Source organism: Vigna umbellata, chromosome 4 (genome assembly GCF_029865625.1).
Source record: "Vigna umbellata cultivar VRB3 chromosome 4, Vumbellata_1.0, whole genome shotgun sequence".
NCBI classification, from domain to species: Eukaryota; Viridiplantae; Streptophyta; class Magnoliopsida; order Fabales; family Fabaceae; genus Vigna; species Vigna umbellata.
In genome coordinates this window covers 43,956,766-43,972,587 of record NC_142168.1, presented here as the reverse complement: position 1 = coordinate 43,972,587, position 15,822 = coordinate 43,956,766, and the positions used below count along the sequence as shown (strand labels likewise).

General features: G+C 34.6%; 1 protein-coding gene across 1 annotated transcript; it reads right to left on the bottom strand.

Moving 5' to 3' along the window:
- Positions 1-1,129: 1,129 nt before the first annotated feature.
- LOC148200317 (phosphatidylinositol-3-phosphatase SAC1-like) lies at positions 1,130-15,111 on the bottom strand. Its single transcript, XM_088113649.1, has 16 exons — positions 14,927-15,111; positions 14,637-14,841; positions 14,376-14,541; positions 14,080-14,302; positions 10,608-10,684; positions 8,212-8,399; positions 7,997-8,094; positions 7,415-7,548; positions 7,175-7,306; positions 4,569-4,953; positions 4,347-4,468; positions 4,152-4,262; positions 3,778-3,990; positions 2,494-2,673; positions 1,825-1,936; positions 1,130-1,520 (listed from the first exon to the last, which is right to left on the bottom strand). The coding sequence occupies exons 1-16, from the start codon at positions 15,044-15,046 to the stop codon at positions 1,272-1,274; spliced, it is 2,715 nt and encodes a 904-aa protein (XP_087969775.1). The 5' UTR covers positions 15,047-15,111; the 3' UTR covers positions 1,130-1,271.
- Between the last annotated feature and the right edge of the window lie 711 nt (positions 15,112-15,822).

Genomic DNA, 15,822 nt, shown 5'->3' with positions numbered 1-15,822 from the left:
TAGTTTGACAAAAATCTATAATTTTTTATTTATGTAAACAATTTAAAGTTTGATAAAGTATATATTATTTAGATAGTTTTTAGAAACTTTAATTTAAAAAATATAATTAGATTTTAGTGGACCAGGAATTATAAATGTTATCGACCGGTCCTCCCGATACATAAACCGAACGTTCACCCGGGTCGAGCACCGAGACCGAGCGTCCAAGGTATGATTTCTGGACAGATTCCTTACGATGCAATATATTCATGCATCACAGACCGCTGTCATATTACTGAGCGTCGGAGTGCCTTTGGCAGGTACAGACCGCCCGGCTTGGAGTAGGAGGACGACCACCTAGAGTGCATAGGGAGAAACCCTTCCCAGTGCGTCCAACCCTCGGCCAAAAGGTAACCGTCCGTCCGGTCTTGGCCCGGTCTTCTTCAGTTCATGGGATTCAGCAGTGTCCGTCCGCCTGGTCTTCGACAAACTTATGTGTTTTAACAGGATCCCTCCGGATACGGTCGAAACAATAAACAATAGAGATATTTTCTCTCGGTCCAAGAGGAACTTCAACAAAGTCATATGAAATTGTTACGCTTTTCTACAAAAGTGTCTCTCCAAACCTCTCTGGAATCAATATTCTCGCCTCCGATTTATGTGGGATATCAAAATACCATTAGTTGTCCCACTTCAGGTAGAAGAAGCACAGCAAGTTTGTTATACTAATTTTACCAATTCTGGATGGTTCAAGAACTATTTGTCATGCTTCCTATTTATTTTGTTTTTTCCTTTCTGTTCTGCTGTTTTGTCCTATTTAGTTAGATTATTTCCTATCTATCCAGTTACAAGAAAAATTCAGTCTATGCATGTATCGTTGTATCCCACTTTAAAATAAGGGAAAACAACATAGAACATTTCATCCTTAATAGTTTCATTCATCCCTAAATATCCAAAATGTCTGAAAAAGCAAAACAATAGCACTTCAAAGCAAATTCATTAGAACCCATCTCTATATATTATAAGGATTAAAACAATTAGAATAAAATTATAAGAACTAAAACCTAAGTATAGTAAAAGTACCGGAACTAAACTTCAGTTTGAGTATGGAATAACCAAGGCAATCCTATGGAGAAAAAATGTGCTCAAATTTAAAAAAGAAAAATTAATTATATATATATAAGGCCTGACCAAATGATAAGAAAACTGACAACGTCTTTTGTATAAGGAACTACGAGTTAAAATAGTACAGAAACAAATGTTCAAATTATACATGTCAAAATAATAACCCATCATATCCTTTGTAGTTTTTCTTCCCCAGTTAACCATCTTGTAAGCCAACTCGGATCATTGGCAAAGAATTTACAAGATCTGGGAATGATCCCAAGGTCCGCACCAACTTGGTCATACTCCTTTAGAGCTGCTTCCATTTCTGTCGCAACGCTAGTATCATTAACAATTTCATATGAACTCGTGCTTAAAGCATCTGCGTAGTGTTGCTCCCTCTCAGAGTCATTTTGGAAAAGTTCCAAGGCAGGTCCCTGCATGCATGCCAAGGATAAAGGCAGTAAAAACTACATTTTGGCAGCAAGCAGCAAACATGCATATCACATCCTAATAAAGATGCTATTTTATCTGCTTCATTTCATATTTATTTCTTTGTCATTTCTTATTAAAAATATAACATGCCAATCAACCCAGCATGTACTTAAACTAAAGGAGAGATTTGTACCTCTGACAGCGCTTTCTTTGAAGCAAGCAATGGTAAGTGTTTCATACATAAGTCCAGATACAAAGTACTAGTTATGTGGGCATGTTTATATTTCTCACGGTTAAAGCACATACCTGACATAGCTCGGCATAATGTTTATATATCTCACTGCTTTCATCTTGATCGCCGAGGAGACTACCTCCATACCACCCATTCGCCTCATTTGCTGAGGTCATTGCAAGGTACCTACCAGATTAAAAAGTATAAAAAGAGCATCATCTGTAAACTGAACAAGCTAAAGGCATCAAGTGAGAACAAAGAATGTGGGACTGTCTACAGTGTTAATATGCCGGAAGAGACAACACTGGATTCCCAACCAATGAAGAATGGGATTTCAGGTAGTTATAAATACAGTAAATCCTAGACAAGCACTTCATAAATTTTTAAAAGAAATCCTTCATTCATTATAATTTAAACCAACTGTAGCATGGACTTACTTCTTAATTGTAGAAAATAAACAAGTTTAGAATTATTCGTGGTCACTTAAAATATTAAGAGCACCAGCTCAACTTAACGGATCAAATTCAAATGCACCAAGCCTGTTCCCCATTATCAGCATGGCAGCTCTGTCTAGAGCTAAAAAAATCACAACGCACAATGTAAACATACAAATGAGTTTTATAGCGACCTACAGTGTAAACGTTAGCCAACAGAAAAATAATCAAATGGGATACTGATCATGAAAGGAAAAATGGAAGGTGCAATGAAGTCACACAAGGATAATGAACTTTTAAGATACATACCTTTGGAAAACATCCTCTTCATTCATATCACTGCCAGAAGAAAGCCAATTCAAGTCACAAAATCCATTAGCATGAGATCCTTCAACGTCAGTTTCATGAGAAGCTACTTTTGCAGCAGAGGAACCCTCTTCGTACTTTCTCTGGCCAAAAAGCCAATTCGGGCTTTTTAGCTGTATCTCACTGGGGATTAACAAACAATCATTGTCTCGACAAAATTACCTCAAGTTACTTAGATCACTGAATAGCTTTTGCATCTCACACTAGTCAGAAATTCTACCCACTATTTCCATACAAAATGATGTACATGGTTAGGGTGGAAGGAATGGCTTAAATGGCAACTAAGTTTAAACAGAAATTACATTCATCTAGAAATGGTGATTCTAATCTTACTTTCAAGAGAGATTGTCTTCTAAATAATCTACCAAAATTATCAAGCGGATTAATGGATTGCTTCTATTTGATGTTGTTTGACATCAGAGGGAGTTGATTGAAAGGAATCCAACTTTTTGCTGCTTGTGTTAGTTAGAATCTGAACTGAACATGCGGTGAATTATTCATTCATAATCACAAAATTTAATAGGCATTCATAAACCAATCAAACAAAACTATCTCAATTAGATTCCTGAGCATTGATAGAAAATTAGTTGAAGGGACAGAAGCTAAAAAGCACAGGACAATATGGCATGCGGACCAATTATGTCAGAGACCCAAAAAGTAGAAGAAACAGGGAAAATGAGAGAATATATGGATTATTTCAAAAATGAAACAGAAAATACAGTAGGATGGTGATTTCTACTGCCGCATCCTCTAGACAAGTTAGCACCTTCAAGCCATAACAGAATTCCACAATATATTTTCGTATCCTCTCTTCTCATTCTCCTCCCCTTTATATTCCCACTACTTCTCACTCCTCAACTAATTTTGTTACACCCTTTGCCACATCAGCATTTTTATTCACACCCTTGTTTCTCCTCTCCTGCACTCTCCAAATCCCGGGCCTAGTTTCAAAATGTAAGCCCACATTTCCAGTCCTAACAAATTATTTTTGAAATGATAAAACCGGTCAAGTAAGTACTAAGAAGCGGGGAGAGACAAAATCAGCTACTTTTGTCTTATAATAAGAACCAAAGCTACAGGAACTGGTCTTTAAGTGGAATGGCAAGAAAATTTCTAATATTTACATATGCATGTCAGAAAATCACGAGAAAAGGGAAGCAGTCTATAAAAAGTACAATAAACAAGAAATAAAATCATTAAACAGCAACTCAGAATAAGAGAAATTACGCTGCATCAGGTGCCACTCCACTGTTTCCAGAACTCCCACCTGGTCTTTGATCAGGTTCAGAGCATAGTCTTACATTTTTAATTGTACTACAGGTCTTCTCAATTAACTTGTCAAACGATGTCAACTTTATCCGTAAAAAGTCTTCTCTGCAAGCGGGTATTGGGGTGAATACTATTCCACCACTTTCAGAAGGCTTAGGATTCGGTTCAGAACTGAAAAATTCAGGAAGAAAATATGAACTGATAGGGAAAATAAACAATAGAAACTGTATTTACATACAAAAGAAATGAGAAAATCAATTCTAAATATCATAGAAGCATGTGCATGTCACTAATGGATTTTAATATCAGCCAATTTAACTAGGATGACTCACCACTTCTCAGGAATTAGATCATCCCCAACCCCAGATACATGGAGATAATAATCTGAATCCAGCTCCCACAGAGCAGGTTTCCCTTCATGTGGTTGGAAGTAACCTAAAAATCTGGAAAAAGAACAATATATTAAATATTTAAAATATTAATTATTTATTCAACACTAGATTAACCAAGGGACAGAGGAATAATACAAGTTTATTGCATCTTGCTTTTCACCATCTGTGTAAGCATTGCTATAATATCGTTTTATGGACTTCAAAAACTCTCTTGATTGTGTTGTTGCTTTCCACTTTCCCTGCCTCTCCGGAAACACCTGTCATTCACCAAAATATACACACATGTATTATAGCAAACAGCAGAAGAAGACGGAGACTAGATATTTGTGAAGGAGAATCTCATAAAATATGTCATACAGTATTGTGAGCTGCTGAACCACCATACTGCTGAGCAAGAGCATCCCCCATGCTTTGATACATATCCATTAGAGCTGCAGCGATACTACTATCAGGATCCACTTTGGGCACATCACTCAAACCCATTGCATGGAGCTGGCGTCCTAAAGCTTGAAGACCATATGCATACTGGGCAACATTTGTACGGTCCAAGCAGTCAATGCAGTTGGTACGAAGAACTCCACTCTGAAAATGTGGTGCATCACTACTAAAATTATCTTTTTTATTCTGATGGTTAGTGTCAGTCTCTTTGTCTCGGTTAACCACAGAGTTTATCATTTCATTACTGTTCCCAATCCTCACAATATCACCAGAACTAGCTCTCAGATCTCTCAGTGAAGCATCCCTAACAAAATAAAGAATTAGTTGAAAACATAAATAGAACTTCCATTCTCTAAAGCAACATGTTGCACTTTTACAATTATGATAAAATAAAACTGCAGTAGCATTCTGTTGGGCTGTCAGCCCAGTACACAGACAAACCCAGCCAATGATTGATATTCTTAGTAATAGGTTTGAGCTGTTAGTTCTACGGTTCCGTTTGTTGTTTGGTCCTAGGCCACACTTCACGTGATAAGGAATCTTCAAGTGGTACAAATTTGAGAATAAATTCTCTTCAAGAAAGAGGGTATGATAAAGTATTATCTCCTAAACATATATGAGAAGAACTTGAGGAAGAACATTTGTCATTCAAAGGATCTATGACAAGGTAAAAGATAACACGTCTCCATGAAACTTATAATATTCCATGAAGGAGGAAAATAAAGAACATGAAGATCATGAACACAATTATAGAATAATTTAAGAAATTAAATAAGTTTTAATTTTATTTTAATTTTACAAAATGTTAAATTTGTTGGGCGACCCAATCAGTGTTTGCTAGGCGAGTGGGCCTCGCTAAGTGAAAGTGAAAGTTTGCGTCTGTAATTCTCATTTTCTGTTATTTTTGTGTTGTGGGCGTTATTTTAGGATTTCGAGGTAATAGAGATACTAAAAGTTGATGTAAACACTAGAGTCATATTATATGCATTTGTATTTTTTGAGAGAAGTTTATGTTCGTTCTTATATTAGAACTTTAATTCTTATCAAAGACTAAGATTTTTGTGGCGAATCTTCACTTAACTTATCAATCTGCTAGACTATGGCATTCCCATTTCTCTCTTGTTCCACATTCTTTATTCCCCATACTTTTTCCTAAACAAGATCGTATCATTGGGTATTAGAGCAAGGTTCTGGTTTGAATTTTTTTTCTTAGTTACTATTGTAATTAGAGAAGACATCTTTAGAATCTTCCTAATTAGGGAAAATAGATGTATAATCTTCTATTTTATTTTGTTTCCTTAGTTTTCCTATTTCTCTTTTTAGGAGAATTAGATTGTTATAAATAAAAGATATGAAAATGTATTTAAATGATTAAGAATAATAAAATCAGTCCTATTTTCTACTTGGTGTCAGAGTTCTGATCTTGGAGCTCCATCCTGCTGCACAAGTCGCGCCGCTGCCGCTGTCCGACTACCGCCGTCGCCGGTTGGGGTCGTTGATAGGGCAGAAAGATGCGCCCAACACCGACGACCACAACGTCGGACGTTGCTCCAGGAGAGAAGCCGCCACTCGCCGCCACCGTCGTCGGCGCGTATAGCCCACGCACCCACCTCCGGTGAAACTCACTTACCGCCACCGCCACAAAACAGAGTCGTCAAAGCCTCCTGAGTCTGTTCCTAGGGTCGGTGACGACCCGTTTGGCCTATATTTGAGTAGATCTGAGTTTTAAGTTCTGCTCCTTTTTTCTTTTGTGTGACCCACACGCTGTCATTGTCTCAGAAAAGGTCACCGGAGCCTCCTGGGCTTTGAAGTAAAAAATGAAAGAAGCAAGGTATGCCTCCTGAAGAAAGCATTGTATGGGCTTAAGCAATCCACTAGAGCATGGTTTAGAAGATTTACAAAAGCAATGGTTTCCTTGGGATACTAACAAAGCCAAGGAGATCACACTTTATAACAAAGCCAAGGAGATCACACTTTATTCATAAAGCACTCTTCTACAAGTAAACTCACTCTATTGTTTGTCAATGTAAATGATATGATTATTGTAGGAGATGATGAAATAGAAAAATTGGCACTAAAAGATAAATTGGCAGCTCAATTTGAAATGAAAGACCTAGGAAAACTCAAATATTTTCTTGGAATAGAGGTTGCCTACTCCCAAAACCGATATGAATTTATTCAAAACAAGAAAGGATATGAATTTATTCAAAAAGTTCATGATTTTCATGGAGACTTCTAGTTCTATGTTTCTTAATTCTGGAAAGAGCATATATTAACAGTGAAGGCTATAGAGCAGCAGGTGGTCAAACCTCAAAGCAGATGTATGAGGTGGAAAAGGTAACAGGACCCTGCATTTTTTTCCTATCTTTGCTATTTTATGGAAAACAAAAGGGCTTGGTTAGATAATACTGGATAGTAAAAAATGTAATTCCATGTTAAGAGTTACAATTCGAAAAAAAATATGTAAAAAAACAAGAAAAACACTGTATTGAATGTCAAGTAACAATTTCAATGATAGATCATACCTTCCTGTGCTAGTTCGATTACTCTTGTTGGCCCTCTTTATTATACTGGGTTTACCACTGTAGTAAAAACCAGTTAAATCAAGCGCTTCACTTGCTACAGCTCCTAAAACTGCTAAAACATTGGCCGACTTGCTTTGAAAAGGCACAAAAGAATATAGAATAGTCACATATATGTTTGAAATGCAGGAAAAGTAAAAGACCACCACTGTGAGACTAAGAGATAAAGCACAGTAGGCTTACCTTTTTGCAAATTTGTGAAAGTCCCAGTGAATAAATCTAAGATGGTTCTCTACTGGTAGAATTTGGTTAAGATAACCAACAGCACTTGCAAATTCACGTCTCAGCATCATTTCTCGAGGCCTTTTCTCAACTGTCTGCATTTCATCTTTTAAATGAGCTACAAGAAACTATAAAATATTTTCTATTTTACAAAAGACGCAATTCATTAATGCAAACACATGTAACAAAGAACCATATTCGGTAGAGGATTCAGAGCTAAAGACAGTAGGGAAAAAATTCTAGCATGCTTGGCACTGTTAGCAGTGTGTTAGGCGTTTCTTTTACATCTTTATTCATTTGCAATTTGCACTTATGATTTGATATGATGAATGAAAAGAACTTGCTAGATTGAAATTCAAATTTCAAATGGGAAGTCATTTGGTAGAAGCACGAAACATGGACAGAAATCAATTTTCACTACAAGAATCACGATGCAAATAGATGTAGGTCCCTTGCTAAAAGAAAAAAAGAATCAATTAACAAGTACGTAGATATTTACTAACTTTTTCCGCACTAACTAACTATTTTTATTTGACGAATTACCTTAATCAGATTCAGAACAATAATTGGATTGCCATATCTCTTAGCAAGGTCTTCAAAATGCAATTTAGTTGCTTCGTATGTCGGATCATACCTCTGCACTGGAAGTCAAAAAGGAAAAAAAGAACAAAAAAACAGAGAATTTCCTGCGTTATAGTTTATAACAGCATGAAATTGAACAATGAACAAGATAAATATTAATCTCAACTATTTCGTACAAATTATGTCAGGCTTAGGGCTAAATCTTGATGCTTCTTGTGACCAAAAAAGTGGTATTGATCCACGCATTTGCACAACTGAACTCATTTTCCCCTTGCAAGAGCCAGCTTCTTCATCAAGGACAATCTGCTCTGTCTCAACATCATTAGCAACCCTCCCCCGATCATTAACACCCCTTTTCAAGTAACTGCAGAAAATTTTCATTACAGAGAAAATTAGTTTAACCATTACTGTTATAGCCACATAGACACATTGTAAAACCAAACATCAGCTCAAAATACATATAACTCATGATATCAAAGAATATTTCCATGTTTAATTCATATATATTCCAATCAAACCAACACAAACTCGTAAAATTGTAGAGAACAAGCATCAACAAATGTTTAACCAATTGTGTACTATGAACTCTGCTCTAACTATAATAACCACAAAATCAAAACTTTGGCTCAGGAACCACTGTAAAATCTAATATAAACAATCCTATGTAATAAAACAATTGCAAGAAATGAAAATAGGATAAAAAATCATAGTTCTAGGGAAAATTATTTAGAAGAGTAGAAGTTTCCCTTGCAAAAAAATAATGATAGATAAGTCTAGGAAAAACAATCCAGGGCAACAAAACTCATTACATAAGAGAAATATGGTACTAATCATTCCATCAAATTGCACCAAACGATGCAAAGCCTATAATTAGTCAAATATACAACATACATACGACTATCATCACAGCTTAAACAATTGAAAAACCATATTTCACCAAGCTCAAAAAAAGAGAACTTGAAAAATAGAGGAATGATAAGCTGAATTAGGCAAGAATCACAATAAAATGCTCCCAAATCTACCTAACTAATTTAAGACTGAATGCATAAGGACAGATCACGAAGTTAAATTCTTTACTTAGAATGTGTAAAGCTAGACCTCTTTTGCAAATGCAGACCACTGAGAAGTTAGGTGAACAAGTTGAAAACAACAGGCTACCAAAAAAACAAATTCAAAACTAAGAATGAAACCTAGGTGTACAAAAAGGAGAATAAGGAACACAATAATAATAGTTCCCTAATCATTTTCGAATCACATTTACCCCACATGGAAGATGTTGAGATCATTTTTTAGAGAAATGAATTCATTTCATTTCTATACCTAATCAGCATAAACACGGGACAAATAAAGACGTAAAAAATGTTCCCTTAAAGCAGAGTTATGATCATCAGATCTAGGTAATGGAAAGGACATGAGAAAAGAAAACAATTGGATAATGTGTATCATCAATGTGGAATGAGAAGAAAAATAAAGCATGCATGAATTCAAACATCGGAGACATGACTGAGTTGGCATAGTCAAACACGGATATCTCAGAATAAACTAAAAGTGCAGAACAGTTAAATGGGAGAGGGACACACATGGTCAGAAACTAGAGCAAAGAATCATAACCAGCTTTTACTCTACCACATTTCACTTAGTGATAATTCACACGACTCTCCATTGTTAGAACCCTTAACCAGTCAAAACCCTCCACAGATAGCCCTTTCAAATACATTGACAACCAACTTTGATACCAATTTATACATCCAAGCACTTGGTAAATCCACCCTCAAAAGCTAGCTATTAAGGAAACGAACGGAGTATCTCATATTGCTTAATGTAGGACTTAGGCGCCCCATAAAAAAGTATAGTTCCGTACATCTTGAAACAATAGAAATTTAGAATATTCTTCCTCGTTTAAAATTATACCAAAAAAGCAATTTATAAAATGGTCTAGCATGGTCTCTAATGAGTATTTTCTCATTGTGGAAGGAACTGCAACCATCATCCATCCAATCAACCACTGTTGCTTTGCAGTTGACTAGTCATTCAAACTGTTAAACTATAGGAAAGAGAGAGACATTTAGTTGAAACGTGTTTATGAGACAACACAAGTGTTTTATTTGTATTAAGAAAACGAAAACAGGACAATAAATAAATAGAAGAGCTTTGACATCCTCTAATAACAAAGATATGAAATTGGAATAAAAATGTCCCTAATAATACATATATAATCCAATTTTTCCTTATTATAAAGGATTTGTACTTTATTTCTATAATTATAAAATAATCCTTACAGAAAATTGCTTTAGAAAAAAGTTGACTAGTTGGGAAATTTTACAATGTACTAGATAGTTCTACCATTAATCATCACAGAGAAAGAGAAGAAGAATATTATATTAATATATAATTTGAAAAAAAATCATATATAGCTAGAAATTTAACAAAACACTTCTAAGGATGAAATTAAAATATAATCACAAAAACACAGAGAACACTTATCTAATTTAAATTATCATAGTGATTCATGACATTTGAATCAACTGTGAAATAAGAAAAACATGAATAAAATATAAAAATAAGAGCTTACCGTGTCCCTGCAAAATGTCTAGATCGTCTAGAAATCAGGGAAACACTGAAGTCTCTTCCAAAAATTGATAGACGACTCTGCAATTTTTTAGAACCACAATTCAAATTATACAATAACAATTGTTGTGAATAGTTAAACTAATTGACAAAACAACAAAATAACGTAATAAAAGTGGGTAAAGGCGATGGAGGATAAATAAGGATCGCAAATAAACCACACCCATAGATATTGTTCAAATCTATCCAATTTTGACAGGGAATCCTCGTATTGAACCTGACGGTATGTGCATATTTGTCTTGTCCCAATCTCCATACCCATTTTATATTACTAAACCACACTTCGTTATTAGGTAACCTAAAAATCTTATTTTCATTGTTCTCTTTGATCCTTTGTTTTGTTTCATTTGAAGAACTCTTCTTTCGCTACACAATCTTTCATTTTCTCTCTCAATTGTTCAACTCGTTCAATGTCCACTAAGTTCACTAGATTCAAAAGGTATTTTCCCTCTATCACAACCTCAAGTAACAATTGTTTTCCTTTGTGTGGTTTTGATCAAACGATGTATTACATTTTAGGAAATGTAAACCTCAATTTCATCAAATTAAATCATTTCTAGGGCACACATTTGATAGTTTTTTACTTGTTTTTTAATTATGAAGTGAAAATGTTCAAGTCTCAATTTCAATGGTGTAAACTCTTAGTTTATTAGGCAACTTCAAACACTTATATCTTTTCTCTTTAGTTCTTAGTTTTGTTTCATTTTAAGAACCCTTATTTTGCTTCACAATTTTTCATTCTCTTTCTCAATGGTTCACTTAACATTTGCAAAAGAAATAGATGTTGTAATTTCCCTTAAATTTCAGTTATGTGTTTTTTTTACTCTTTTCTACAATTACTTCACATTTATGCAATTGTTATTTGGTAATCTATTTTAAGATTTATGCAATTATCATTTCTTCCTTGACATTGGACATTGAAGAAAATAAAATGTGTCCCCCTAACATTAAATCCTTGACAATATCATGGCCCCCTTGATGTGACTTCTTTTTTGTAAAAATTTTTTTTAGTAAATATTTGAGATACTACAAGAGTCGATATGAACGTGGATATGAGTATACCCGTTCCTCAACAAGGACAGAGATGAGACACAAGATTCTTACATGACAAGAATGAATACATTCAAACCCGATCCTTAAGCACAATTGTAAGTATTAAGTCCAGATCTGAATAAGCAGAGACTACACAACCATGTGGACTGATTATATTTCCAACACGCAACAAATTATTGAAATGAAACACTCAAATAGCTCTTATAAGCCATAGAAGATCATTTCAATCAAAAGTCGTGATTGAATGAAGTCTGAACAAAATTTCCGAACAGTTGCTGCATTATTGATGATTTCCGTTTCCTTTTTGATTTGCTCTTCTTGAAACATATATTATAATATTAGTACTTTATTTTATCTTTAATGGAATTCATATTTGAGTCTAAAATTAAAATCACTCTTATATTTGTATGAAAGTGGATACGAAATGGATTTACAAGACAACACCATAATGAATCTAAAGATAGAATCATGTTATGAATTGAATGACAAACATAGTCTCGAAAGTCAAGGGCCTCTTCGTTACTTTCTATGCATCTTACTCATTGAAAACTACTCATAAGAAATGACTTCAAAATGATTTTGAAAACCATTATTACTTAAAAATATATTACAGTGGATTAGTTTAAAAGTTTTAAAGCAACAAAACATCTTTGGATAACAAGTTTTATGACAATTCTCATTTCTTCCCATTACCACCAACCAGATGCCTGTCTCATCAATCAATAAAATATACTGTTTTCAGCCCTCACTGTTATCCAGTACTTGGCAATCATTATTGCATTAAGTTAAAAAAAATACAGGATCCAGAAATACAGTACTAATGTTTTACTTTGCATGGTCAATTGGATTTGAGGACCAATTAGCAACTGGCTAGAGAGGTAATGGAGTTGCACAGGTTCGTAATCTTTTTCTAAATTATAAAAAGTTGCATGTTATATGAGCATGAGAAATTTTAGAATTGTGGATACATTTACTCAAAGCTAATATGAGACATAACTTTCATTGTGATTAATGGATGTGACTTGATATTTCATAAATTTAGCACTTACAGTCTAACCAAGTGAGATAGTAGATAGTGATTTGATATTCAAAATTATCAGTTTTTTTGCATTGTTTTTCATACAATTATTTTGCTTCAATCTCTTTAATTTCATGATCACATATTTTGTGCGAGGAAAGAATCAAGACATTGATTTTTTGAATTATAATCACTTAGCTAAAATGGCCAACCTATCATGTATCATTATCCTTTGTTACCCAATTGAACCAAACAGAAAGATTTTGTTTTGGAACCTTTGAGCCTAATGAAAAACAAATGCTTTCCACACCTTAGAGTGTTTATCACACCCACCAAAAAGAGGAAAATATTGGGTATCTAAAGCAATAACCTGCCTAGTTCATATATATATATATATATATATATATATATATATATATATATATATATATATATATAATAAAAATTGTTCAAAATAATTTCAAAGAAAATAAAAGCTAGTTAGGAGTTTGAAATATATGTGTGTGTGTGTGCTTCTGCATCTATGTGTGTTTATGAAGTAAGAACACAAATGCTCTCTTGTTTCCCCAAGTGGTGTAAAACCATGTTATTTGTTAGTAAGGCCTTATTACAAGTCAAGAAAGACCTTAGTGATCCTTCCACACATTTTTTATTATGTTTTCATGACAGATGAAGAGCATGCATCTAGAATAATCCGTGCAAAAAGACCCTTTGCATAAGGCCTCCAGTTATTGAGGGCCTCTAGATTTTAGAAACCCACAAATTTGTGCTAGCCTGTTATTTCTTTTGCCTTCTAGATACAAAGGGGTTCAGCTTTCATGCCTCCAAAACCTTTATGACAACCTCTATAAAGGGCAAATTTGTTTTGTGCATTTTTAATGCTGACTTGAGTGGAACACTCACCTGATGCATTTCAAATGAGGAAAACAAATTATAAAAGGTGTTTATTTCTACGAGTAATTAGCCATAATTATTAATTTCTATAGAAGAAATTTGGGGCCAATACTTCTAAAAAATTATCTTTTATATTTCTAAAATCATAAATGTATTTATTTTCTTTTTCTTTTTTCTTGTTTGAGGAGACAACCAAAGTTCTAAGTTTGGGGTGTTTCTATATATTTTTGTGAGTATTGAAGCTAACCACTTGTTATTCTATCCCGAGTTCCAGTAATAGTGAAGTTAAGACATTTTTCATCTTGCTCTATCAGCAGGAATACTATAAATAATTGTAAATTTACCATGGATCTTTAATGAAAATGCATGCTTCAAAGAAGAGCAAGTAGGCTTTCATTTAACAAGAAACGAACTATAATGAATGACGGACGGCAGAAAGGAAGTAACGTACCTGCCTAAAATGACCATGAACTAAAGCTATGGTCCAAATAGTGTTATTGCATCTTGACCTGATTGCTTGTGTCAAATATGCATTCCAAACAAATATATTATCATACGACATCCCTCCGTCTTCGCTAGGAGAAACGTTCTTTTGCAAACTTTGCATTATAGGGTAAGTGTAACTATAGAAAAAATCCTTGGTCAAATCGACACTAGACAAAAGCTTTTTGTACCTGCAGTGAGACGTGGTGATGGTAAGAAACTGATGTTGTTAGATGTGGTAAACGTTTTGGAAGGGTTATCTACCTGAGCTCAGTCTTAGAGTGAGCTAAATCAGATTGGATTGAAACATGTGGAATGGTTATCAATTGGCTCTCCTTGATGCTATAGATTGCATGGCCACATATAGCACCAATCTGTCTACGTTTAGTAACGAGAATCAAGTAGTAAGACTCGAGAAACTTGATGCAGCCTTGAAATGATAGAGAAATTGGTTGAGATATATATAGTACACATGTATATACACATGATGAGAGAGAAAGAGAGAAGAGAGAGAGAGGTACTAACCAGCAATTCCGAAAACCTTAGCGACGAAAGTGAGGCCGCCAGTGGCTCTGTTACCCTCAGCAATCCGCTGAAGCAAGCTCTTGATCTCCTGGGGTGAATACAGGACGGGGTCTTGGCTGATATTCAGATCCGACGGCTCTGATCGATCGATTTTCAACACTCGGAAGAACCTCTTGCTCCGATCACTTCCGATCAGGTAGAACCTCTGCGATTGCGATTGCAATTTCAAAATAGGTTAATTTAATCGGTTGTGTAAAAGATTATTGCGTGACGAATGAATGGATAATTACCGCTCTGGTTTCGTAGAGTCTGAACTTCTCGAGGGCGTAAGAGTCCGGGTCCAGTTCGGGATCGTTGGAAGGGTGAACCTTTGCAGAGGCAGTGACAGGGGTTGATCCCGATTTCCCCATCTAGTCTCTTCTATTGTCTTCTATTCTCTATCTATTTCACTCCCAATTTTCATTGTGGCACTCGTCCCCTATCCCATTTCATCTTTCTCCTTTCAACTTTAAATACCCTTCTGCTACCATTCCTGCGGATTATCCCAAATAATCCTAAATCATTACAATAATAATAAATAATACAAATAAATTGTATATATTTATAAGGTTGTTCGTTTGGAGTGATTTGCGAGAGATGATTTGAATGGATTTGTGTGGATTTGAAAGTAATTTTTTTTGTTGTTTTTTTGAGTGGATTTGTGAGTAATTGAGAGTGGATTTAGAAGTAAAGTTTGTGAGAATTAGTGTAGAATTTGATTGATGTGATAGATTTTAAAAATTAGTTTAATTGATAGAAATTAAAGATTATCAAAATGCCCCTAGTTATAAAAGTAATATAAAATATTATTTATAAATGTTATATTTAATTGTAAAAATGTTTATAAAGAAAAAAAAATTATGAATAATTTATAAAATCAAAAAATATAATATACCTAATTTTATTAATATCAAAATAATTATAAAAAAAACTTGAAAAAAAAAAATAGGAAATCGCGTAACCTGTTACGCGAACGCGTAACCGGTTACGCGAACTCGTAACCTGTTACGCGAACAAGTAACCGGTTACACGTTTCCACCAATCTCGTGTGTTTCTTAACCGAGGGCACACACAATATTTCGCTCACAATCCGCGCAAATCTCTTCACAACCGCGGGTGACTGAACAATGCAACCATCTCGCATTTC